The sequence below is a fragment of the Chelon labrosus genome (genome assembly GCF_963514085.1).
Source record: "Chelon labrosus genome assembly, chromosome: 5".
NCBI classification, from domain to species: Eukaryota; Metazoa; Chordata; class Actinopteri; order Mugiliformes; family Mugilidae; genus Chelon; species Chelon labrosus.
Genome location: NC_140341.1, coordinates 6,816,839 through 6,844,424, shown reverse-complemented (window position 1 = coordinate 6,844,424; position 27,586 = coordinate 6,816,839). Strand labels below are relative to the sequence as shown.

Sequence of the window (27,586 nt, the reverse complement as noted above, 5' to 3'; positions counted from 1 at the left end):
TGTGTGGATTGGTCTCAGTCAAGCTTTCACATCTAGACACTATGTGCTCAAGCTCTTTCAGTTTGTATGGGAGTCTTAATAGAAATCCATGGTCCTCTTGCTGGAACACGTGCCGTGTCACATTTGAGATGCGTGCTGCTTCCTTCTGTACGGCCTGTTGTACACGTATTTATTTATAGAACCTAAGACCATGCAAACTGTTCAGATTTGGTGGTAAAAGGTGCAACGCTTCATGTGACCCTCACACTGTGATCATATGACAGTGACTCTGTCCAGATATCGCTGTGAAATGAAATCTGCCACACACGGACAGAGCAGAAGTATCATGGCGAGCTCGTGACACGTCTCCATTCATTGTTTCGTTGGGATCCAGGAACTTATCTGGAACCATCTGACGCGGCGCGCATCATCCATTTGTTTGGGGTGGAGCAAACGGACAGGAACGCGCCAGTGCTCAGTCCAGAAATATGTGGTACATTTCATAATTCAATGTTCCTTTATGATTAAGATAATAAAGACACACTTTGTGTTGGGGTGGGTGTAAAAACAATTACATAAGCGCATGATTTCATTGTTTTTATTAATCAAAACATGTAATTCGTTTACACGGGAGACGGTTAATGTGCGCTGGATAACATGATGGCTGTTTTTTCACTATTGTAACCGAGATGAAGAGATAAAATATTCAGTAGATTCAGGAAAAATGCTTGACATGTAATGCTTGAAATACACAGACTTCATTTATCAGTAGTAGAACCATCCATAAAAGGCAATTTCTATCAAATGACATGTGTTGTCTGCTTAAATCCTATCCCTATCAGATTATCTCTGATAACACTGAAATTAAATGTGTCAAGATTCCTGTTCTCAGTCAGAAGTCACAGTTTGATTTGTTTTTGTTTTTTTGAGGCTTCTCTTGAAGATGCTATTGGTCCTTCTTCAGCTTGGCCAGATGCATGAGGAGCTGGTCTCTCCTCTCCTTCCTGGCCGTCAGATGCTGCTGGTCACTGGGAATCAGTTCACACATCTCCTGTGGATGGAAAACTATACGTGAGCAAAGACAGCTATCATTACCGCCTCTAAAAATGTATTTTAGTCCTCACAATATTACATCTGATGTGCAACTTCCCCCATTGTCAGTGCGCCTGATTCACACACTGGATAACTTGTCTTTAGTAGGAGCACACAGTCTTAACATCTGTCCCCAAACAGGTTTCACCCCCTGTTCACACCTCCGGACTGGAGTCTCTGGCTGATAATGGGTCTTTCACTGGGGACCGAAAACAGTTTCCTCCATTTACAGATGAGTATCTGGTCGTTAACAGACCCTGGTCATGTGAGTTTCAGATGAGCAACGCTAAAAAAATGTTCCAGTCTTTTAGAACTGAAGAAGCTGCTTGGATGAGTGGTGAAATGTCTTCACAATACTCTACAAGTCCAGTTGCCTTTTTTGAAACTTTGTTGGATATACCATGACCTGGATGACTGAGAACCTTCACAGACAAACCGCAATAAACAACCTTTAGTAGCGGATTCTGCTGCAATGGAGAAAAGGATTTAAACCTTTCAAGGCTAAAACTTGATGTGACAGGATTTTATTTTGTTTGCTCTTCAAAGCTCTACCCATAACCACAGAAGGAGGTTTCAAAGCAGAAAAACCAAACTCAAACAAGATCGACTGCTATTGTCCTCCAAACTAGTTCACCTTCAACTATTTATTGCTCCAGCTCAGTGTGTCCTCACATGACGACCTTCTGTGGCTAACATTTTAACAGCCTCTGATAACATGTGACTTAAGTAATGGCTGCTTATGAGACTGCTATATGGCGCAGAGGTGAGGAGGAACTGTCAGTCATGCAGAACTAAAGACGCCATCAACAAACGTTCTCTTCGGTGGGGAAGGAGTTGCAAATCAGGACAATTAATAATTTGATTTATTAACCTGGATGATTAAATACGGTCTCAGTTGATCTCTTTCGCTGCCGCCATACTTACATTAACGATGCTCTTAGATCCCTCACCAAAGAAGTCAGGAACAGGCCCGAAGGAGGTCAGCACCCTCCTGATGCCCTCCCCATATCGCTTCATATAGTCTTCCAAACCTGTCGGGGAAGAAAGCACAAGTCTTGCAGCAGTTGGTTCACATGTGCATCATAAAATATTCTCCACAGCGGTGAGAGTAGGTCGCCGGCTCTTAGAGAGGACAGAATATTTCAGTTTGAGAAGCTGTACTCGGGGTTATTAGTGATTCCCTGCTGGTGAACATGTGAGAATGGTTGTTCTATTTTGGTGGACGTGGATGGCAAGTTTATACATCAATCAGGCGTAACATTATGACCACCTTCCTAATATAGTCTAGGTCTCCCTTGTGCCTCCAAAACAGTTGTGAGTCATCAGAGAATGGACATGGACCTTCTGAGGGTGTCCTGTGGTGTCTGGCTACAGGATGTTGTTAGTGTGGGCCTTTGAGGGGAGGGTCCTCTATGGATCATCCCACAGATACGTGATCAGTTTGGGATCTAGTGAATTTGGAGGCCAGGTCAACACCTTGTTCTGTTCTTCATGTTTTTTTTTAGTTGTTCCTAAAGCGTTTTTGTGGCTGCATCCTGCTGGGGATGTCTGCTGCCATCAAGGAGTCTCATTGCTATGGGGTGAGGGTGCCTGGTCTGGACTGGTCTAGGTGGGTGCTACATGTCTAAGTAACATCCACATAAATGTCAGGCAAATAAGTTTCCCAGCAGAACACTGAACTGCCACAAGATGGTCGATGATATTCACTTCTCCTGTCTGTGGTTTAAATGTTGTGGCTGATCGGTGCATGTCGTAATTTTGCAGTTTGCCTGAGAAATTGATTGATATTCCCAATAGCCTCATCTTTTCATTATACATTTGCATTTTCTACTTAAGCTACCTGGTCTTTAGCTTGCTAAACCGTTAGCCTCGGTGGCTTCTAGGAGTCTCAGCGGTGCTCCAACTACTTAGTGAACATGACTTCACCAGCTCCATCTGAAGGTAACGTCTGACTTGGCTGGAGCGAAAACATGCCTTTCCTGGGCTACATGTCAATGAAGCTGAGCAGACACAGGTCTATACAATATGTTACAGTAAATGTTTTAAATGTGGTAGTTTTTCTGTGAATAGAAGCTCTGTTGACCCATAACACCCTAGTCTGTGTATCTGTAGAACTAAAACGACTAAAATATATACAACTACAGAGGAAATCATTATAATTATGCATCTGTTACATCCCGAAGCTTCAATGCCATTAAAAAGATAAGATAAATTAATTCTTTAATTTATCCCCCAGTGAGGAACATGTTTTCGGTAAGTGCACAAGTAGCTTTTCATTGATAAAACTTTACGGTTTAAGGGTCATAAAAACAAGCCGTCAGTCACTCCGAAGTGTGAACTCGTCCTTGCTCAGAGTACAATGTTAAACGTCCCATAAATAACTGTCAGCACCTAATTTAACTTTATGTTTAACTCTCAGTGCGATTAGTCCTCATTCATTAATCTTTAATGATCCATTTGTGATGTAGGCTGCACATTTTGTCTGATCAATGATTTATGTGCAGCCCAAACAAACTGTTAAAGATTACTAAATGGGAACTCTGGTTTTTCCTCCTCCTGCTACGACCACGAGGTTTGTTTTATGCTCCGAGCTGCGAATGGAATTTCACTTAATGTAAAAAAACAGTCTGAACGTCACGTTATCACGGTAAATAAAAGTCAAATCAAAAGTCCAGTGATCCTGCATCACCCTGGTGTCTTACTTGTAGGATCTTTATCTAAACATCATTCAGCGTGCGACCAAATCTAAAACTACAACCCGGCTAACGACATATGAGGCAACACAGGCAAAAATGACAATGATTGTTCAAAATGTATCATAAAGAGGGACGGTCTTATGGTTTGTTGACATTCCTGTGATAAGAGACAGAGCAGCCGAGGACGTTTGAAGCTTTGAAAAGTCTGAAGAAAAAAAAAAAAGGAGAACGATGCGGCCGAACCACTTCACACCAGCTCTTTAATTAAAGCAGGTCAGAGGGGCTCCATTTAAAAATAGTTCTGTCACACTCAAATGAAGTTCAACACCTGATTTTAAAGTCGGGGCGGCTCAGTAACACTTTCCCCTCTCTTAAACAAATAACTTGGTAATAACACATTTGTCTGGATGCTTTTGCATGACTATAATGGAGATATTGAAGTTTCTAGTGTCATCTCTTGAAACACTTGTATTGCATAAATCACTTTCAGCTCTTTTGATCTTAAATATCTCCACACAGCTGATGATACAGCTACTGTTCAGGGCACAGATGCTGCTTCGTCTGCGTTACTTGTGGCACAACTTTACCGCAAGTTCAGTTTCAGAACAATTTTAATTATATTCCAATTTATTTGTATAGCACCAATGAAAATCACAATTATCTCAAGAGCCTGTGAAACCCCACAGGACGAGGACTTTTAACAGAAACACTGAGCAGCTCTTGTCAGTGTCTGACAGGTTTGAAGAGGTGGAACACGAGTTGAGCTGAGTCAGAGAGTTACCAACCTTAATTATACATTACTTTAGGCCTTGATGTAATTTAAACAGATGAGTTTTAGAAGAATTTGCACACACACAGCTGTCATGCATGAACAGAGAGATTAGCTATAGAGAACAAAACTTGTGTATTTGCTGTAAAGTTGGACATTTTAACATAGAGGTCTCTTGGAGTCGACTCGATTTTTGCAGCCAGCCTCAAGTGGCCACTTGGGGAACTACAGTTTTTGAAGCTTGGTCTTTCGGCCCTTGAGATTGCCTCTTGCTGGTTTTGGTTTTGATTGTTTGGATGAAACTTAGTGCTGGGGCACACTATACATGTATGACAGCACAGTGTGGCAAGGTAAGAATCTACCTTCAACCAAGCAGGTTGGTGTGGGAGGAAGATCCAAGTGTTAATTCAAGCCATTAGATTATTTTTTGCCTTCTTTAAAGATCAAATCCAGCAACACTGGAACCAGTACTCACAGTTCTGCAGTAGGTGGCTCAGGCTTCCACAAGAGGAACTACAACACCTTTATGTTTACTGCAAAAGTACATTTGCAAGCCTTCAGACCATCTGGAGATCCAACCAGTCAGTTTAGTTTAGTTAAGTCAGTCCTGGCTGGGAATGCCGGCGAGTGCTTGAGGGTGACATGAGAAGGATCAACGCATTCCACAATGGTGTCTCTGGAAAAATTTTTTTTTGACCAGAAAAGATCTCCAATGAAGACCTGTACCAAAAGACAAACTGTCGCTGTGTGGTGCTAGAAATTAAAACATCGACGGCTCAGATGGCTCGGACATGTCCTCTGAAAGGACCAAGACTGGATTCCCAAAGTAGCCCTGAGATGGACCCCATCTGGAAAGTGGAAACAAGGGGAGGCCAAAAAGTACCTGGCGGAGAACTGTGACCTCAGAACTGAAGACGGCAAACCTGTTGTGGGACCAAATGGAAGCAGATAGTCGCAGCCTTATGTTCCACGACAATGACGAGGATAAGTGACTAAAGGTTAAGAGTGAGTGGAATGGTAGAGGTTGCATCTCTGACAGATTTTTCTTAACTCAACATCAGTTTGCTTAGGAGGATCAAAATCACTCATCTGATATGAGGTGTAAAGGAATGATCTTGCCTAATCTGGTCTAACTTTTAAAGGTATGGTCCAACTACGTGACTGTGCAACCTCAGGGGAGTTATGAAAGGACATGACACTTGCGTCTTTCTCGTTGAGCAGCTTTAATTAGTTTAGAGTTAACAGCTTTAACTGTGTCTAAAGGTCAGTTTGCAAAAAAGTGTCAAAAATGTCCACGGAAACTCTGTATCTTCTTAACGCTTAAACATTTAGCCGCTTTCTTCTACTGCAACAGCTTTTGCACGGCCAGCCGATAGTCGGAGAAGTGTTTGTATGCGTTTTAGTCGTTGAACTGCGTCACCGTTTGAATCCACTGTAGCTGTTGTGAGTCTCAGCTGATAACGTGAAGCCGCAGAGTCTCCCCTGAGGTTTTTTTTTTTTTTTTTTAGTGCATTATTCCTTTAAAGGATAATGTTCTCCTGTACGAGTACGTGGTTTTAGAAAAGCCAAGTCATTCAGGTGGAGTAGAAAGGCAGAGACAGAGAGCCTGAGTGCTCCGGTATCTGATTGGAATGATTTAAGGACTGGAAGTCACAAACAGAAGCAGGTCTTAGCGATAGTTTGAGAACATGATCATACTACTGCTTCCTGAGCAGATAAAAAAAAAAAAAACATCAGCTAAAAGGTTCAGTACTGTAACTACAGGTAGAGTTGGCACCTGGTTCGAAGGCCGCGATGTGGGCTCTGTGAGGTTTGGATTACTGGTGTGAGGGAGTGCATTCATCGCTTCCCATCAAAAGAGAGCTTTGTTCAGCCAAAGTGTACTTTCTGTCTGTGTGTGTGTGTGTGTGTGTGTGTGTGTGTGTGTGTGTGTGTGTGTGGGGTGTGTACACAGCCAGGGTTACTGTCTGGGTTTCACACTCCCCTTTGATATTCTCCATCTCCCTGAGGTTTCACTCTCGCTCTCTCTTTTCTGACGCACACACAGGAATGCCACAGTATGGAGCAGTACATGTGTGATGTTCCTCTGTAAGAATTCAGTCACGTTTATTAGCGGTTTGTTAGCGGCTTTACTTTTCTACTATATAAACACAGACATAAAACTATTTGTAGGTTGAGACTGGACAGCTGTAATTGCTATAAAATGTTTCTCACACCAACATTTCATCCAAGTTATCCGTTCCTACCTACATGTCATGAATAATCCTCATATATTCATACAATACACCACTTAACTCACCTATGATAGATCTACTATTGTCACCGACATAGTTTTATGCCTTTTTGCTCCTGTTTATTCTTATAACAGCAACTCTGTGAGCACACTGTATACCCGCTATGCTTTTCTACAGTACAATGGGCACTTTAAACGCTCTATCTATTGTTTTTATACAATATTAATCTCCCATATCGCATGCCTTCTCCCTTCTGTCCTCAAGCAGATGAGCTACTCAAGGTTTCTTGCCACCATCGCTTATTCTAGGCGTCTCTAGTTAAAGCACTGACACTACTTTATTAAAACTGAAGAGAATTAAATGAATGAGAGATTATGCAGTACTTAACTATTATTTTCAGTCCATTTCAAGTACTTTCTTTTCCTCAATTTGGGTAATTTTTCATTTTGCCCCCTAAATAATGAAAAAGCAGACAAACACAGCGGTACAGGCAGTTACGCCCATACATGTCCCCACTGAGAACTGACAGACCAGGACACACAGGGTACAACACACAACAGTTACAGACAGATGAGACAGACAGGTGTCAACGTGTAATCAAAACATGTAGCTGCCAGGCTAATCCCAAAGCGAGCTCTTTTGTGCCTGTGGATGCTGCACCTGCACCCAGAGGGCAGGACAGCGAAGCAGCGATTACATGGATTATGTAATGTCTTGCGCTACTGTAATGATGTAATGAACTTACAACTGGGCGCTCACAAATTGGGTGTGAAGCGGGCGTGTTACCCTGGCGCAACTGTTGCCGATACGGATGAGTTCCGTGTCAGAGAGCATGTCGAAGCAACAGGTGGAAACAAGTTGAACAATCACTTGTTAATATGACGATCAAAGCTGAGTTTATTGTCGCGTGTGAGTCTAAAGTACTTGGACTGGTCATAGCTTTGAAGCTAGCTTGAAGTTCCCCTGCCCACAAAAGTTTAGGGAGGAAATGACTACGCGGCGACGTAGTCACACACGTCATCTTGGATTCTACCATTGCGTCAGTTCAATTCAATTCAATTTTCAATTAAATTTTATTTATATAGCGTCAATAACAATACAAATCGTCTCAAGACGCTTTACAAAAACCCGGCCTGAAACCCCCAGAGCAAGCCTGAAGGCGGCGGTGGCAGGAAAAACTCCCTTTTAACAGGAAGAAACCTTGAGCAGAACACAGCTCATATGGAGGGACCCATCTGCCTAAGGCCAGCCGGGTACAGGGAGGGACACACAGCAGTAAACATTCTATATAGTAATAGCACAGAATTTCATGACTAGTAGTAGATAGGAAATTAAAGGGCAAGAGCTCTGTGCCAGAGAAAAGAAAGTGGAGGATGCGAGAGAGGAGAGAGAAGAAAGAAGGAGGACATGTGTTTGGTGCATCGTCCCCCAGCAGCCTCGGCCTATAGCAGCATAACTAAGGGATGGTTGCAAAAGATATTGACAGTGAAATAATTTAACATAATTTGTTGCTCTGAGGGGTGGCACAGTGGCATGTAGGCTAGCACTGATGCCTCACCAGGTTCCGGGTTCTAATCCATGGACCGACTAGTGCCTTTATGTGTGGAGTCTGCATGTTCTCCCTGTGTCTGCGTGGGTTCTCTCCAGGTACTCCAGCTTCCTCCCACCGTCCAAAGTCATGCTCGTTAGGTTCACTGATGATTCTAAACTGGCCCGTAGTTGTGAATGTGAATGGTTGTCTGTCTCTCTCTCCCTAGACTCCCATAGAGTGGCTACCTGTCCAGGGTGTACCCCGCCTCTCGCCCGATGACAGCTGGGATAGGCGCCAGCCCCCCCGCGACCTTTCACATTACAAGCGGTTACAGAAGATGAATGAATGTTGCTCTGAGAGGCTGTTGGAGGATGATTCGATTGTGTGCAGAGGTATTTTTTTCTTTGTATCAGTTGAAACACTATGAAATCCAAATCAACCATTTCAAGTGAATTTTCATTTCAGTTTAGGATGGGGGCACCTATAAGCTTATTAAATGCAAATCTTACTCTGAAAGACATATCAGTGAATATACTGCACATTTACAAGTCTTTATAAGTATAATCTCTTACACTTAAATATTTGACTGAGCCCTTTAACTCTTTAACCACGTCCACACGAGCCATCCCAAGACTACTGTTGCATCTCCTTTCCTTTAGTTCCTCAGATAAAGTGAAGATTGCTCAAAAGAAGAGTGTTTAAAGGTATGCTGGGAGGTGACGTTCTGTAAGTCCACACAGGGAGGATTACCTTCAGGTGCATTGAGGTGCATTGTTTCCATGGGACCTATGAAGGCGTAGCGCATTCCTAGTCCCTCTGACATCACCAGGTCGATGTCTCTCACTGAGATAATGCCGTCCTGATGGAGTGAGACAGGAAAAAAATAAATAAAACAGTTACAAACTCATTTCACTGGATGTTAATCTAATTAGTGTTTAGCAGCGATTTAAGCCTGAGGATGTAAGGACATATTTTTTTTCCTGGCAGTTCAACAAAGTCATGGCTTTTTCACCCCTAGTGTTTTGGACCAAGCGAATTCCCTTTGATCCCATTAGACTTCCCCAGCCATATAAAGTTTCCGTAATCAGCCAATTCTGTGTCCTCGCATTATGTACAGGGAGGACGGACAGCGGAGGGACGGACGGACGGAAGGAGAGCGGTTCCCGTATCTGTGGTTCAGAAGATACCTGCTGGCTGACTGTGGAGGAAATCAAAGCTCAGGTACAGACACAGAGAGTAGGGTGAGCAAGAGGAGAGGGACAGGGTCGTCTTTGTTTGGGTCCAGCGTCCAACAACGAGCCTGTTATCTGAGCGGAGCCGGGTGGTGGGTGGGGTCTTTTCTCCACTGTAATCACTGGGGGCAGTAAGCTGCTTTCTCAGCCGCTCTGCTTTCCAGCGCTGGCCTCGACTCAAGGACCATTTTTCTGCGTGAGTTTGAAGGGGTGAAGGAGGGGTCCTGGTTGTTTAAGAAGGACCACAAGGCCACTCCAAGACAACAGGCCTTGATGCTCAGCGCCCACTGGAGTAAGGCCTTATATCAGACAACAGCAGCAAGTTATGTGTGCTGACCTGAGTGAATATTTTGTGCCATTAGATGTGTAACATGGTCCTATGCACAGGTACACCATAACATTATGACTAGCAGAACTAGCAGAGCCTTGGCCGGGGATTATCCTCTTGCCTTTTCGCCTCGTTTCCTTCCTTGGACCACTTTCTATAGGTGCTGACCACTGCAGACGAGTAACACCTCACAAGACCTGCAGTTTTGTAGATGTTCTGATCCAGTCACCAAGCCATCAATATTTGTTTGTGGTTAAAGTAACTCAAATCCTCCCATTTACCCATTTTTGCTGCTTCTAACACATCAACGTTGAAGACGAAATGCTTACTTGCTGGCTAATATACCCACATGGAACAGTAATACAAAGTTTTATAGAAGCCAGAAGCAATTACAGCGCAGCGTTCACCATTGTCTTTGATATAGCACCAAGTGTACAACAATATAACACAAAATAAAAGATTCTTATATTGTAAATAGACTGACAGCCAGGTTGACAATCTATTACATGGGGTTTAATCAAAGGTTGTTTCCTTTATACTTCCTTAATTGTCCAAAATACTCAAAATTATTCCCAAGAACTCATGGTAGCATCATTTAACTTGTTGTTTTGTGTGACCAACAGCCTAAATATATTACATTTTAACATTTTAATATTTAAGATAATACAATAAAACTGTGAAAAAGGGACAAATCCTCACATCTGAGAAGCTGCATCCAGTGAATGTCTGAATGTCACAGAGTAGAGAGACTGGAAACCCGTCTCTGAACAGGCGAGATGGACCAAGACACCCAATATCAGGTATGTACAAAGCAGCCTTAACGTCAGAGCCCCCAAGGTTTAACCCCAATTCTCTGCTTGGGTTTCTGGCCATTAATGGGTTGTTCCAACACCACTAATTGTGGAAAAACAGACCCCAGTCATGGTAGTTTAGGGTGTGTACCACCAACATATGTCCAAATAAAAACCAAAACTCCCCACCAGTCATTTAGAACTGAAAAAGCCACCTGGGTGAGTGATGAAATGTCTTCAAGAAAACTCAAACAAGTCCAGTTACCTTTGTTTTAGACTTGATTTTTGGATTTTGGGAAAGACGGTTGTGCAAATACCCCCCTATGTATATGTAGTTTTAATGTGCATACAGTTAGAATAGTTTGGATGCACTGTTCGTGTCTTGCGGGGGTGAAACTGGAGGATTTAAAAGACGATTTAGACAAGGGGGGTGATGGGTTTCTCAGAATATTAATGATGTCGCTTCTTTCTTAAGAGAAGTGTGACTACTGTCAGTTTTCATAATCAAGCTGCCACTCCTTCATCCTCAATCTGCTGCATGTTCATGATCAGGCTAATAGGAATACGGTTTGTTATAAAAAAAAAACAAACGCAACACAAATATATTAATTTATTATTAGCATACGGGAAATAAAGACTCTCTTCTAAAGCTCAATGTCAAAATAAGTAGTTGTCTTAAGAAAGAGGTGATTATCAGAGTATTCGGGGTATCCCACCACCTCATATCTAAAGTGTTGTGTAGGGGAAGAGTGGGATAAAGCCCAGGTCAACCGGTTCATCAGTTCCCCTGCCCTTGGCTCTAGCAGCAATGGAGATTCACAGCTTATCTCTATCTCCAAGCGTGAGATAAAAATAGAAACCCCTTGCTGGCGATAAAAAAAAAATCAGTCTTAGGGGACATATTTAGGCTGAGAGACACCGTAGCTATTCTCTAGAATTATAGGAAGGGCTCTCAAGGCTGAGATTGACCAGTTTTCAGGATTTATCAGTTGATCAGCTGTAAAAAAAAAAGTTTTTTTCTTTCTTACAAGGAAAAAAACTTTTTTAAATTTAGCTAACCCGCATCATGTATATATATATAAACCATAACATAAGGATTAAACCCTTAAATATCAGATGTGTTTGGTTATTTTCAACCACACAATGAGATTTACTGCTGTAAGGGTGTAACTAGGGTGGACCCAGTGTGCACAGTAAGCGGGGATTTGAAATGGAAAAACTAAATGGCACAAGCCGTTGATTTCTCCAGTGCGTTCAACACCATCTAGCCAGTGATTCTGAGGGACAAACTGGAGAGGATGGGTGTGGACCACCAGCCGTCTGCATGGATCCTGGACTACCTCACAGACCGACCACAGTTTGTGAGAAACAGGAACTGTGTATCTGACCTGCTCACCAGTAGCACGGGTGCCCCCCAGGGGACTGTCCTGGCCCCCTTTCTTTTCACCCCCCCACACAGCAGACTTCAGACACAACACCGACAGCTGTGTACTGCTGAAGTTCTCTGACGACTCTGCGATTGTTGGCCTCATCAGAGATGATGACGACGCAGAGTACAGAGGACTGACGGGGAACTTTGTGGAATGGTGTCAACGAAACCACCTCCTGATCAACGCGGGGAAAACCAAGGAGATGGTGGTGGATTTTCGCAGACGCCGTTCTGCCCTCCCCTCACCAGTGAACATCCAGGGAATGGACATTGAGCAAGTGGGCTCTTATAAGTACCTGGATGTTCACCTCAACACCAAACTGGACTGGACTCACCACACTGATGCACTCTACAGGAAGGGACAGAGTAGGCTCTACCTTCTGAGGCGACTGAGGTCTTTTGGAGTGAAAGGGACACTCCTGAAGACCTTCTTTGACTCTGTAGTGGCATCAGCCATCCTGTACGGAGTGGTCTGCTGGAACAGTAGCATCACAGAGAGGGAGAGGAAGAAGCAGGATCAGATCATCAGGAAGTCCAGCTCTGTCCTGGGCTGTCCTTTGGACTCAGTGAGGGAGTTGGGTGACAGGAGAGTCCTGGCAAAAGTGTCCTCCATGCTGAACAATGAGTCCCACCCCCTGCATTGTGACAGGACTGAGGAGCACCTTCAGTGACAGACTGCTTCACCCTCGATGTGTGAAGGAAAGATACAGAAAGTCTTTCCTTCCTGCTGCTGTCAGGCTCCACAATGAACATTATATGTGCAATAGTATTACACCACAAGGTGTAAAAACTCCAAAACAGCAGTTTGACACCAGTCTATGCAATATTTTACAATTCAATCCGTGCAATATTTTTATCTTGTTCTATTTCATTATTTATCTTCTATAAGCTACTCTTTTTGCTCTTGTTATTTTTTATTCCGCCTTTTCTGTAAGCTGTTGTAAAATGCAATTTCCCCATTGCGGGACTAATAAAGGTTTTTTTTTTCTTACCATCAAGGCATCATTTCCTTGATGGTGAAGAGGATGAGGATGTGTGCTGGTATGTATGCTGAAAGGAAGGTGCACATCCCTGTCGTTCATTTGATTTACACTAAAATGACTCATAGACGTGTGATAGTTGAGAAATGTTTTCACAGGTGTTTTGGATTCTCTGAGCTGAGACGGAGTGTATTTTGATTTTTAAAAATGTTGGTCACTTCTGAACACTTGTTCTTAGCAAAATGTATTGTTTATTATTCTAAATGTTGTGAAAAATGAGTCCCAGCAGTTCCAAATGAGGATGTCAGATGGATCAAAGAAAACAGATGAAAGCCTATAAATGGTATTTAATGGTATGTAATTAAAATTAATTGAACTTCAACCTTTCGTGCTGGTTTGATAAACACTATGAACAGTTGACGTATAGAGATGTGGAGCAGATTTTGTGGTTGACTTGACTGACAGAAGCAGTGATTCTTGTTCTGTTTGCTTCTGGCAGCAAACATTTAAAAAGATGTCTTTATTTAACCCCAACCATTTCTTGGCAGACCCAGTTCTAAGAAACCCACAATAGATGTTATGTTAATTTGCATATACACACATATAGAACGTGTGTGTAAGTACCTTGTATTTCTTTTCTACTTCCCTGTTCCTTGTGAACAGACACACTCAGCTGGAGCTCCCTCTGGGCTGACACTTTAACAGTAATGTGGCATTTCTGTCAGCTAGGATCTAAGGGTGTCCTCAGGGTTAATCCCCCCCCCAGCAGGAGCCTCACAAGGTAGTGATCCCCGCACAATAAAGAATAGCGTGTAGGCAGGGACTCTGAGTTTTCACAGGCTTGTATGAAATCACAAATATCACACAGTGGATGCATGGATGTTTCGTTGCAGCTGAGTCATCTCGCATGCATTTCCTTGACGTATGACTGCACACTTTGATTTTCAAAAATGAGATTTTTACTGCTGTTGCTGTTTTTTCTGGCTCGAGAGTGACTGAACAAACAAGTGTTTTCACATGACTGGTGATGGTGATCTAAGGAGCTACTCTCGAAACAAAAGAATGCATTGTTGCTCAAGGACTTCTTAAAATGTCCTAACTGTGACAAATCAAGTAGCACTTGTAGCAAGTAAACTCACAAAGACTGTTGATTTATACTTTAGAGTATCTTTACAAAAGCTCGATAAAAAATTTTTGAGTCCCACTGTTTGCAAAAAGCACATTCTTTCACTTCCACAAAAGAAATATTACTTGTGAAAAACTAAGAAAAGCCTGCAAAGAGAAATTGGCTCGTTTACCTGTAATTCGGTACTGCTATGGTTTGTCCACAACCTCAGAATCTGAAAAATATTTAGCTATGTTGCAAAAAACTAGCAGTAGCAAATTACAGGTAAACAAGCCGACCGTCGCGGGTGCGTGCGACACTCAGAGATGACATCATCCAGGTCAGAAGACATGATAACAGCTAACTCCGGACTCAATGGGGAATAGCACTAGCGTATCAAAACAAAATACTGGTGAAATAAACGAGTTTCACGGGCAGATAATGCGTGATTTAGAGGCTGCGTTTCGGTGCCCCATTCACTCCCACTATATGGATATACGCAGATCTAAATATCTCCAGAAGGAATACAAATTACAATAAAGTTATATGGGTGAGTGAACGACCATATTTATGCCAGAAATAAGGTCCAGGTTGTAACAAACAGTAGTTCCCCTTTAAGTGCCCCAGTGATAGGCAGTTTAGACTTCTGCATCAAGAAGCTAGGGCGACAGCGCAGAGTATATGCTGACCCTAACTCTGTAGCCTGACGTGCACCTCCCCAGAAACACGTCACGGCGATGTAGGCCGCAAGAGCTGTGATTGGTCTGCTTGGTAGTAGTGTGTTTCCGCTTTAGTATTTCCGTCTGCTTCTCCATCTACGCAATTTTTGAATTTATTGTTTTGGATCAATAAAGATGGAACACATCGAGGAAAGGTTAACGGAGGAGGTTCAGAGATACAAACTCATACATTTGTATGACTCGTTTCAGTCGCCCTTGTTGAATGTGAAGCAGGAACTAGAAACAAAATTTAAACTTCAGCCGCAGGAAAAGTCAAAGTAGAATTAATCCGCAAAGGAATGTTGTCACAGAAATCCATGCAGTAGTTCTTTAGATACAGTATGTCTTTCAACATCTATCCACACAAATACCTTTTTAAATTTTATTGTAGGGTCGTTGTATTGGATTGCACTTGCTTCACTTCAGTGTTTTGCTCAGTCAGAACCACCTGGAGCTAAACCTGCTCAAAACTGTGGAGATCACAGTGGACTTCACTAAGAGCACCCCACCAACCGATCTTCTCATAATCCTCAACAGGACAGTCCCTGCACTAGACTCATTCAGGTTCCTAGGGTCCGCAATCTCACAGGACCTGGAGTGGACCCCCCACATAGACAGTGCACGGAAGAAGGCCCAGCAGAGGTTGTTCTTTCTGCGTCAGCTCAGGAAGTTCAACCTGCCTCAGGAGCTGCTGATCATTTTCTACACTGCAATAGTCCAGTCTGTCCTGACCACGTCCATCACGGTCTGGTTTGGACAGACAGCAGAGGACAATCAGGTCTGCAGAGAAGATCATCAGTACTGACCTTCCCTCCATCCAGGATCTGTACCGGCCCAGGGTCAGGAAGCGGGCCGGTAAAATCTCAGACCCCTCACACCCCCGACACAATCTGTTTAGACTCCTCCCCTCAGGCCGGCGTTACAGAGCACTGTACGCCAACACCACCTGCCCCAAAGACGGTTTCTTCCCCCGGGCTGTCACTCTGATGAATTCTCTCTCTGTGAGACCATTCACATGAACAACAACAATAACTCTGCATTAATTGTATATACTCACTGTACAAACTCTTGGACCATTGTATGTATCTGCGCTTATCCTTTATTTTTCAATTTTTTTATTTTTTGTGTACAGATTAATTTTTTTACACTTATTTAAGTTCTGTGTGTTTTTGTACAAGAGAGCAAAAGTTGTCATGTATGCATGTGCACACACACTTGGCCAATAAAGCTGATTCTGATTCTGACTCATGCATTAATTGTGACAAACAAAACAAGAGAAAAATCATTAACTGTCTGTGTTCATACGTAATTTACATAAAGTACAAATGTCACGCAGACACCAGTCACACAGGTTACTGAGCAAATACATAATAAGGGTTAGTATCCGTCATTTAGTCTTAGAGCAGAAAAGTTTGGGAACCACTGTCTGAGGATGCCTTGACATTAATAACACTACAATTGACTCGGTAATTAACCTTGGGGAATGCTCATGATACCTGAGATGCAAAAGTCTGCAGTAAAACTCTAATGCAGTGGATCAGCCTGTTCCGACTGTTTGTACACATTCCTTTTTGCAGCAACATTCAAATTATCAGCCTATGGTATATTTACTACAGGAAACATCCTGACAGATGTCACATGACCTCGAGCAAAGAAGAGGTTCATCATTTTGTAGAGATGAATTAAAAATTTAACATTAATTTCTATGGCGTAATTAATGCGGGAAGTAAGAACAAAGTATCATAGTACATACAATAAATCAAGGATAAATACAAATATTACACTTCTAGAGATTATTTTTGAAAACTGAATTTCCATTAAGTCTGTACAGTATCGCTGAGTATCCTCATCATCAATGTCTTCTACTGCATCAAATACAAATAACTTTAAGGTGAAATAATTGCTGCTTAGCATTTAAAACTCCAAAAAGCATGATATTAAACTGATCATATCACTTATCAAGAGTTTTATATTCAAATAACTCTGCTAAGCTCTTTTGTCAGGACTGTGTAGTTCTTGTTTAATCGGGTTTCATGTATGTTAATCTCTGCATATCTGTAAAGATTTTGGTAGTAAAAACATGCTGGTTTCCTTTTGAATCTGTATAATTCTGGCCATTAACAACTGTTGTACGCGTTGTCTCTCAACTTCAACTCAGTCCTTGCGTTTAGGGCTCCTAACAATGACCAACGCATGGAGTGCGGCGAGTCTTAGGCAAGATATCTGTGATCTGTTACCCAGATATCATCACCCTTTAAACCAGCTTTGGCCGCATGAGCCATGAGTCATCAGATGATACATCAGATGATACAGAAGCATGGTGACATGATCTTTACTCCTCTACTTCAAACCAGTGAGAACAGCGCAAAGATTCTACTGAGATGTAGATGTTTAATAAGCAGGCCTAGAGGGAGCAGAGGATCAAAACTGAAACAAAGTACAATTATAAAAGATTCGTTGTCAAAATTGAGAGATATTCTCCAAAAATATCTGAGAAGGTCGTTTGGAGTACACCGTGTTACTGTATGTGAAGCCAGTATCAAAACAGCTGCGAAGCCTGGTAACACTGTACTCGACTCAAGTCAACGTTCCAGCAAAGTTCTGTAGCTGTCGTTATGTTCATCGTCCTCATTACCGTTCTAACATTTCTCCCCTGAGTGATCACTTAATGGCGCCTGTCATCAGGGGCTAAAGCTCATTTTCTCTCATTGTGTTGCTTTTTGGAAGGAGACCATGGAGATTATAGCAGAAGTGAGCTGACAAGGGGCTTCCTCTTTTCTGTCTCTATTACAGCAGCCATCAGCAGCGCCACTCAGTCACAAAAAAAAACAACTCAATGAGACTGAGACGCTCTTTGTCAAAAGTTAAAACAAATATGTACACACACAATCTTATGTGCTTAACGGTATGAGGACCTAGGACTAAACCTACAGACACGCTGAAGGAACACCAGATGTTTAGAGTTACAGTAGAACTAAACGACAATTCATCATTATGGCCGCCATGAGACCTTGTTTATAAACACAGGGTCAATTGCGAGAGACAAAAAATTTGTATTCAATATGAAACATTTTTGCAAGTTAAGAAAATTGTTGTTTGTTGTAAAAAAAAAAAATTAAAACTGCTGAAGTGGAGGACTGAAAGACAACACTCCTAAAAATCGAGTAAGTCGCTGCGGAAGATCTAGAAAGGTAGGCAGGTGGGTTGGTGGGTAGGTAGACTTTGTAAGAAGGAAGGCGCTGCACATGCTTAAAAATGCAAATGAAGGCGGACTACACGCCCAAAAGTTGCCTTATCTACTTCTGAAGATCAAGACAATAGGATGGGTGGATGGATGGATGCATTGGTCAGTTGGAGGGTCGTTCGATTGTTTTAATCTCTACCTTAATACAGCATCTTTCCGGTCGCGTGTAGAAGGTGGAAATGAGCCAAACTCGAAGCAAAAGTATTGTCTGCTATAATCATTTAAACCTCTATCTTGACGTGACGTTAATGTCACATAACTGAAAGAAAGAAAAACAATCGTGGTAGACGCAAAGAGGGGATGCGTGAGATAATATTTTTCTGTGTTTTTTTAGAAATCGATGACTTCTGTAAGAACAAAAGCACACTAAACGCCAAAAAGTTGCGTTATCACCCGACGAAAATGAACACAAATGGATGGATGGATGGACTGATTGATTGGTTGGTTGTAAAACTGCATCTATTCTCATGCAGAAGGTGGAAATAAGCCAAACTGGGAGCTTAGCTGTTATCTGACAAGATAATTAATAACCTCCACCCCGCTGTGACGTTGATGTCTTACGAATACAATGTCCACAAGGAAAAACAATGGTTGTAGAGGCAAAGAGACACATGAGATAATAGTTTTAGGTGTGTCAAATTGCAGACTTGTGCAAGATATAACCACTGCCAACACACTGGCACGTCAGCAACAAAACTCCATCCAGGAATCACGCAGACACTGACCTGGACCAGCCTCCATGACTCTGCGATAATGGCCGCCTGGACTCTGTTGAGGGCAAAACCGTCAATCTCCTTTTTCAGAAGGACAGGCGCCTGGCCAACCTGAATGAAGAGAAATAAGTCAACAGCTCCTAAAAGACAATACTGAAGAACTGAATCAAGTTGTGCTTTAATTGCTCCTCTGTGAACTTTAGTAGCAGTTGGCAGGACGAGCTACCAGAAAGCCATTTATCAAGGTTCATTATGGAATTTCACACGCTAAGACATGCTTGAAATACGTTATGTCATCTATCGAAGAATTTGTTGTCTCTTGATGAACCAGTTTTACAAGGGACGGTGACACACTACCACTCCAGACTTGAGAGTCTGTTGCTGAAAGTGGCCGTGAACCATTATCAAGGTTCATTATGGAATTTCACACGCTAAGACATGCTTGAAATACGTTATGTCATCTATCGAAGAATTTGCTGTCTCTTGATGAACCAGCTTTACAAGGGATGGTGACACACTACCACTCCAGACTTGAGAGTCTGTTGCTGAAAGTGGCCGTGAACCATCACTTTTAACAACAGAGTGCAACTCATATAACACCACGCACGTTTTGTAGAAAGGAATCGCCAACACTGTCATGGATCCAAATCAGATTATTCCTGGCCTCCTTTCAAACGATGCTAAGTTTTACATTTCTTTTCTAATAGCTTTTGAGGAAGGTGTGTAATCTCAGCTCTTCACCTTGGTCATCAGGGCATGGGTGGTGTCCATAACAGCTGCTGCAGTCTCTGGGTGAGGTACCAGCTCCACCAGTTTGACGTAGTAGGGTGGGTTTACCTGAAAGGCACAAGACACATCATACACCTGGATCTGTGTTTCAGTCGCAATCGCTCAGGTAGGCATTCATATTCAATGAGGGCCACTTAAAACTCGTTGGAAAATGGGTGCAGCATTGTTGCATTGTGATAAGTTGTTTTACGGCTGTTGCATCGAATTTGGTGATGGTGCTGCTGAGAATCTTTAGAACAGGTTTAATAATGTCACTGTCGACTGATTCATTGTTCTAAACCTGTAATTTACTCTCTATTTACAGGTTTAACCTATAGCTGGAGGAAGAATTCCTCCAACTATAGGTGAGCATCGGGTTGTTAATAGACTCTAGTCATGAGAGTTACCACCCTTATACACCGATCAGCCACAACATTAAAACCACTGGCAGGAGAAGTAAATAACACTGACCATCTTGTGACAATTCTGTGTTCTGCTGGGAAACGTTTTGACCTGGCATTTATTCTTGTTGATGTTACTTAGACATGTATCACCTACCTAGACCAGACCAGACACCCCCACCACATAGCAATGACACTCCTTGATGTTCAGCAGCCATCCCCAGCAGGATGCAGGCACAAAAACGCTTTAGGAACAACTATAAAAAAAAAACATGAAGAACAGCACAAGGTGTTGACCTGGCCTCCAAATTTACTAGATCTCAAACTGATCAAGTATCTGTGGGATGATCCACAGAGGCCCCTCCCCTTAACCCATAGGACCCAAAGGTCCCCCACTAACAACATCCTGTTACCAGACACCACAGGACACCCTCAGAAGGCCCATGTCCATTCTCTTATGAGTCACAATTGTTTTGGAGGCACAAGGGAGACCTACACAATATTAGGAAGGTGGTCATAATGTTATGCCTGATCGGTGTATGTTTCTAATATTAAGATAAACTCCCCACCAGTCATTTAGAACGGAAAAAGTCACTTTGTTAAGTAGTAAAATGTCATAAAGTCCTGTTGAATTGTTTTCTGGATATACCATGAGATTTAGAAATTTAAATCACAAAACCAATACAATTTCCAAAGGGCATTTCTTAAGTTTGCAGCTAGATCGTTCGACAACTTCATTATATTTCAAAACATAAGAGATGCACATCTGCATTTTTGGAGGGAATCTAATTAACTTTCACAGCAAGCAAAGCCAGTTTTAGGTGAGGGTAGCTTGCAGACTTGAAATCTCTTTACTCCACTTGCTAACAGCAGGTTCTGTACCAGCACTGACCGGATGGGAGACAAGGCAGCGACTCCTGTTCTGCACTTTAGAGAAGACGTTGCTCGGCACCAGGCAGGAGGTGGAGCTGCTCAGGATGACGTCTTTCCCCACAAGATGCTCTATGTTCTGAAAGACGCTCTGCTTGACCTCCAGCTGCTCGAATACACACTCCTGGAAAAGGCATGGGATACAACACACACACACAAACACACACAAGGTCACTGCAAGAAATGTACCAGTGTTTTCTGTAACACAGTGAGTACATAATATTTCTATCCAAAGCCTTTGTAACAAACAGAAGAGAATGACCCTGCTCCTATTTTTCAAAATGTTCCTTTGTCCCTTGTCTTTCAGGACACTTCAGAATCAGTAAATCATCACAGTGGGAATGAAACATGACAGCCATAAATAAAGACTTATATTATGAGATTATCTTGACATATTTATATCTTTCTGTGACAAGAGATCATGGCACAGATAAGATTTTTATCATCAGCAATGTAATAAACAAACAGGTAATATTCTGTTTCCTAGTGTGTGCCACGCTGGCTTCAAACTCAAACATGTTGAAGGCCGTATAGTGTTTTAAACTGGATTCCACCAGTCAAGGTTGTGTGTTTTTTGGACACGAGAGTTGTGGAAAGGAGCGGCTGTCAAAAGCAACGGCGGCAATATACTCTCAAAATGGTGTTGTACGCGTGTGGAACTGCAATAACAGGCTGAGCAAGCATACCATACGAGCGAGGGTGTGAGATGTGGTTAGAAAATCACATGAAATCTGTTTATTTTATATTTTTTATGATTGTTTTGTTGATATTTAAGCAATTTAATGAATTATTTGACTTTTTTAAAACTGTATTGAGGAAAAAAACAGCTGTCTCGACACATGGTGGCAGAAGGGAGGATTGTGAGGGGTGATACTGTCTAATGATCATGTTCCTGAGACTAGTAGGCTAAAATAGATTCACATTAGTCACTGTACAAGTTATTAATCTATAACTAATTTGACTAAGACAACCTCCGCTTGTATAGTTCCTCTAGAACCCCCCCCGATCAATAGCAGGAGGAAACTTGAAGAGAAATGTACACAAGTGTTCTTTGTTAGAGTGAACCCAGTACAGAGTATTGATTTTTTTTTTTTTTTTTTTGCCGCCCTACCCATCTCTCTTTGTACTGTTTTATCTTTGACAGGTTCAAGGTGGCAGGCACATATCTGCCTTAAAAAAAATCCACTTTAGTTTTTTATTTTGAGTGTCAGAGGCCGAGTAAAGATAAGCAGCATGCCCACTGTTGACTTAGTGTTTGTCTTCTTAGAGTAACAAAGACAAAGTGAGTGATTTGGCATTAAAATGTCATGTAGTTCTTTCATTAGTGGGACTAGCACTTGTCATAACAACATCCTTTAACCTTTTGTTTAAAGAGAGAGGCAACTCCTAAAACTATGCATGACACCTGACAGCGTCTCTAGAAATTCCTTTTACACACAAGCTTGTTAGGTTTGCTTGTTTCCCGTAGTTTGAGAAAGCAATGTTAGGTGACACAAACTGTCCTTAGAGAGATGCATTTTACTGCGTGACACAACTAAACCCACAGAACCAAATAAAATACAAAAACATATAAGACAAAATAAGATAATCCTTTATTTATGCCATAGTAAACAGCAGCATTGTACCACAAATAACATGCATTACTCCACATCCTTCTGATTGAAATCCTTTCTATTGACCCAAATTAATCATTAGCAAATACCCTTCTATGGAGTTTCTAGGCTGTTAGCGCCATCAGCTAATTATCTATTTATTGTGGCTGACACAATAAATCCCCCCATAATCTGTGTCATTAAAGAGCCAGGACATACTGCACTGAGACTACTGTGCTGCTCTGTGATAACTACATCGATCAGGCATAACATTATGACCACCTTCCTCATATCATCTAGGTCTCCCTTGTGCCTCCAAAACAGTTGTGACTCATCAGAGAATGGACATGGGCCTTCTGAGGGTGTCCTGTGGTGTCTGGCAACATAAATGTTGTTAGTGGGGGCCTTTGAGGGGAGGGGCCTCTGTGGATCATCCCACAGATACTTGATCAGTTTGGGATCTAGTGAATCTGGAGGCCAGGTCAACACCTTGTGCTGTTCTTCATGTTTTTTTTAGTTGTTCCTAAAGCGTTTTTGTGGCTGCATCCTGCTGGGGATGGCTGCTGCCATCAAGGAGTGTCATTGCTATGGAGTGGGGGTGTCTGGTCTGGTCTAGGTGGGTGCTACATGTCTAAGTAACATCCACATGAATGAATGCCAGGTCCAAAAGTTTCCCAGCAGAACACTGAATTGTCACAAGATTATCGATGTTATTTACGTCTCCTGTCAGCGGTCATAATGTTGTGGCTGATCGGTGTATCTGGGATACATATAGTTTGTCCTGTTCAAAGTGAGATCAGCCTATTTGTGAGTTTAGTGTGATAAGCTAGTTTCACCTGGACAAAGAAGGCTCCCTCTAGTGCCTGAGCCAGGTCATCGTAGCTGCTGAGAAGTCCGAGCTGCTGTGTGGCCGTTAGCTTCCCTCGCAGCATGTGGGCTTCCTCCAGCTCCTTCAGCTGCTTCCTGAGCCGACACAGAGCGGGAGATGCAGTTAACTCTCACACAAAGACTCTTTCTAACACGCTGTCCTATAAACCATGCAACACAACTCATGTAATAAAGAGGCATTACTAGATTATAAAAGCAGCAAATGTGATTTCTTCAGTAGAAGCATTGCCTAAATTATGAGAATGGGGGAAAACTGTCGGGTTGGTTTTTCCAGGAAACTGTGGGCTACTCCCGATACAACAGGAAAAGGTTGCTCTTCTCCCGTTTCATTAGTAATTTCCATCTTTTTGTGTAGTTAACCTGATAATGTATCAGATACTTTGGTTCATCTGAGGGATTTGATTTAAGGAAACCAGCCAAGATTATTATCTGTGGGAAGGTGTTCACCCATGTAATGATTTATGCTAGGGGGTAGGTCTATCCAGGACAGGAGATACAGGTTTGCATTTTTAAGCTAATTTGCAATGAGCACACAGTTCAGTTGAACGACTCTGACGTCATGCAAACGCAGGCAATGATAACCTCACAGGATACTGCCACACCTTTGCTTACTCACATTTAACAGAACCTTTTTGGCTCATATAGAGGAATCAGGATTTTATTAGGCACTATAAATGTAAAGTTCTGTTAATACTGTATGGTCCATGTTGTCTTTAATTAGTCGAAAAGGTGGAATAAACTCAGTCTGTATTACAGCTAGTTCTCATAGACGCCGTAGCTCTAGTCTCCAATAAAAATATTCCAGATTTCTTGAAGTGAGCAACACAAAACGTTTGAAGGAATGTAAAGATTCTTAAGATAACATCTGTGCAGTCACAAATCCCTGAGAATCTACCTGACAGATCAATTAAAAAGAAAGTATTATCACATATTCCTCTCCTCTAGCCATGTATTTTGACTACATATTAAGCAAAGACAGCTGGTCAAAGTCTTCATATATAGCAGCAAAAGGAGGACGGCTTCACATTTACATTTTAGACTATTTCGGATGCTGTCGTTTTTCAAAGTTTGCCAACATTAAACCACAAATATCAGGACAATCAGATCAGCTATATAGCATTGTAAAGACTAATTATACACAGCTATGCAGTTATACAAAAGATGCCGCTTCAGATGTGTGAATGGCATACCTGAGTTCATTCGTCAAAATAAACTGATGTAAAATAAATTATGGAAACGGGGTTTAGGGGACGACAGGGAAGAGTCGAGCTTGTTCAGCGAGAAATCACACAATGGGAAACTCAACGACCAATACAATGACACCCTCTACTGTTCATACAATAGATTTTTTTTTTTTTTCATTACTTGTAATATCAGGGGAGGAACAAACATTAATGGTGGCTGCATTAACTTAAGGCAGGTTCTTCTTTAATGGATGTTAAACCTTGTTAATGCACCTGTGCTTTCTTATTGTGACTAGTAAGAATACTTAAGTCAAGTGAAACAAGTGAGTCTACAAAGGTCTTAATTTTTTGCAGTGTAAACGGGGGAAAATAAACTTAAATTAATGAGATGATAATATATATTTTGGATTTGTTGAATGTGTTAAAACATAAAGGCTGCAAGGAATATCTTTACACAAGTTATTCTCTGACAGTGTTTGGCAGCAGCAGCTCTCGTCAAAAGCTCTTTGTCATTCCACAGTAATGTTTAACAAGCGATGACTGGGCCGTGACATGTGTTAATTTATGTCTTCTTGTTGTGAGGAACAAAGCTGATCATGCGGTGTTCACATGTGTCTCTCCTCTGTCATCGGTTATGTTTTTGACACATCCCGTGTGACTCATGAGGGCACAGACGGCTGCATGTACTTAAAATTCTGGAAAAGACTGCGGCTATTAAGACGATTAGGATCAAATTCTGTTCTATTTTTGTTTTGTTTTTTGCTCCTTAAAATGTCTGTACTTTATGCACGTTACGCTGCTCACTCGTGCCTTAAATTGTCCTCTGGGGACAAATAAAGTTTTCTGAATCTGAATCTGAAATTATAACGTGGGCTGCACCACATTTAAATCCTACCAAGTTAAACTCAGAAACTAAAACCAAAGGCAGGCGCGCTTACAACTCACAGATATGTACAAATGATTCATTTTCTTGAATAAATAAATTAACTGCACAGATGTGTGCGCTGATGTTTGAGTCATTTTTATGCAGGAATGTAGAAAATTGTGAAGGGTGCAAAAAACACTGCATGTTGAATAGAAAGTTGTAATAACATAATAACAGTTTTGAGACCGCACAGAAACATGCAGGACTATCTGATATATGTCGCCCATAGTCACTGGGCAAGTGAATAACACTGATATTCTCGTTATCATGCCACCTGTTAGTGGATGGGATATATTCGTCAGCAAGTAAACATCTTTCTCTCAAGGTTGATGTATTAGAAGCAGCAAACAGATCAGTCAGGGCGACCACGCTGCTAAAAGCACCCACCGTGGGCGCGTGAGCATCAGCCATGGATGTTGTCTTCAGCATCGTATGGACGGTTTTGTGAATGTGTGTCGCTTATCTGGGGGAACACGTGGCACCAGGATGCTGTTTCAGTCTGGGTGTTCAGACGGTGGTACGTATCTCATAAAGGCCTGGACCCAGGTTTCCCAGAATAACACGATATCACAGGTTGGTGATTTTAATGTTGTAGCTGATCAGCGTGGAATGGAAAACACCAAGAACCTCTACAATAACGCACTGGGGAACCAGACGTTTTAAGTTGGGCGCTCGGGAAAGAATAGGACAACATGGTGTGAAATATTACACTATAACAACAGTTACATGATGCAGCAGGACTCACTCGATCTCTGTGATGGCGTTAGCAGACTGTCCTGGTTGGTTGTCAAAGATCTTCACCGTGTAGCCTCCACTGACAAACACCATCGCCCAGGAGCGGCCGATCAGTCCACTAAAACAGCAATATAAAAACACACACACACACATCAAACAAGCTAAAACTCTGAACAACGATTATGGCTACACAATGAATCTCTTGCGTCATGCAGGACTTTGTAGTGTGCTATAAAATGACACTTAAAGAGGAATAAAGCTTTCACTGTCTGCTTGTCTATTGTTCAAAGTTGCTGAACCCAGGTTTTCTTGACTTCCTTTACAACTTACAACAGTTGCACACGAGCCCACTGCATGTGTGGCTGCTGCTTTATCTAAATTGCGAAATTTTTGCAGTATATTATGCACATTACATTGTCGAGTCTATTATAAAGAGCATGCAAAGTTTAGTGTTTGCTTTTCAGGTTTAAAAGAGGTCACTTGAGAGGGCAGCCAATTTCAGCTGAGTGCATGGAAATAACGGTGAGGGAGCAAGGAAGTGAGTTAAAATGTAAACCTACACAAAACAGGGTCAAACGACGAATACAACGGATTAATGCTTCCTAATCGCGTCGAATTGTGTCTATAAGAAGAAGCAGGATTATAATAATAACATATTACTGAAAAGTCTGGCTGCAAAGATTAAACACCAGAGGCCAGAAAGTGTGTGACATGCAAGTAATCTAAGCATGCATTCAGATTATTCCAGTTTATGCTGCACATGCTGCAACATGAAGCATGAAACTTCACAATGTAAACTAAATGTATGTGCAAGTTTACGTATGTTAAACAACAACAACAGCAGCTTTCATAACAGCTTCAGTAAAACACAGGTGAGAGCTAGCATAACAGACAAGAAGCGAGGTTTAGAACAGTGAGAGCATGATTTTTTGCTCACCTGCCGATCACAGTGATGGTCTTCATGTCAGTAGAGCTCATTTTTAGACGTTTTGTTTACAGCTCATGTGTGAACTTCAAGTATTTCTATCAAAACTATCGCGCCGCCCCCCCCAAGAGTCACGCTGACAGGGCGGTACGGCAACCTGGAAGGACCAAAGAACGCGAAATAAGTGGTATACCTACATTTTCCTCTTCATGAAAGACAGTCGCTCAAAAAAATAGTTTAGCTATTTTTATTTCTAAGTTGTAAATATATGGTTTAATACCAAACAGAAGCGAATATGCGCGACAAATGAACATTTGAGGCTGTAGCTTGCAAGTGTATCCTAGCAACGGGTGAAATCAGAGTCAACCAATCGGATTAAAGGGACATGATGATTGA

At 41.9% G+C, this 27,586-nt stretch overlaps 1 protein-coding gene across 1 annotated transcript; it reads right to left on the bottom strand.

Annotated features, from left to right (window-relative positions):
* Nucleotides 1-305: 305 nt before the first annotated feature.
* On the bottom strand, nucleotides 306-27,342 carry cryl1 (crystallin, lambda 1). The gene is made up of 9 exons (XM_084544036.1): nucleotides 27,203-27,342; nucleotides 26,276-26,383; nucleotides 23,370-23,496; nucleotides 20,904-21,065; nucleotides 19,584-19,679; nucleotides 18,855-18,953; nucleotides 9,052-9,160; nucleotides 1,996-2,102; nucleotides 306-1,030 (listed from the first exon to the last, which is right to left on the bottom strand). The coding sequence occupies exons 1-9, from the start codon at nucleotides 27,241-27,243 to the stop codon at nucleotides 926-928; spliced, it is 954 nt and encodes a 317-aa protein (XP_084400162.1). The 5' UTR covers nucleotides 27,244-27,342; the 3' UTR covers nucleotides 306-925.
* Between the last annotated feature and the right edge of the window lie 244 nt (nucleotides 27,343-27,586).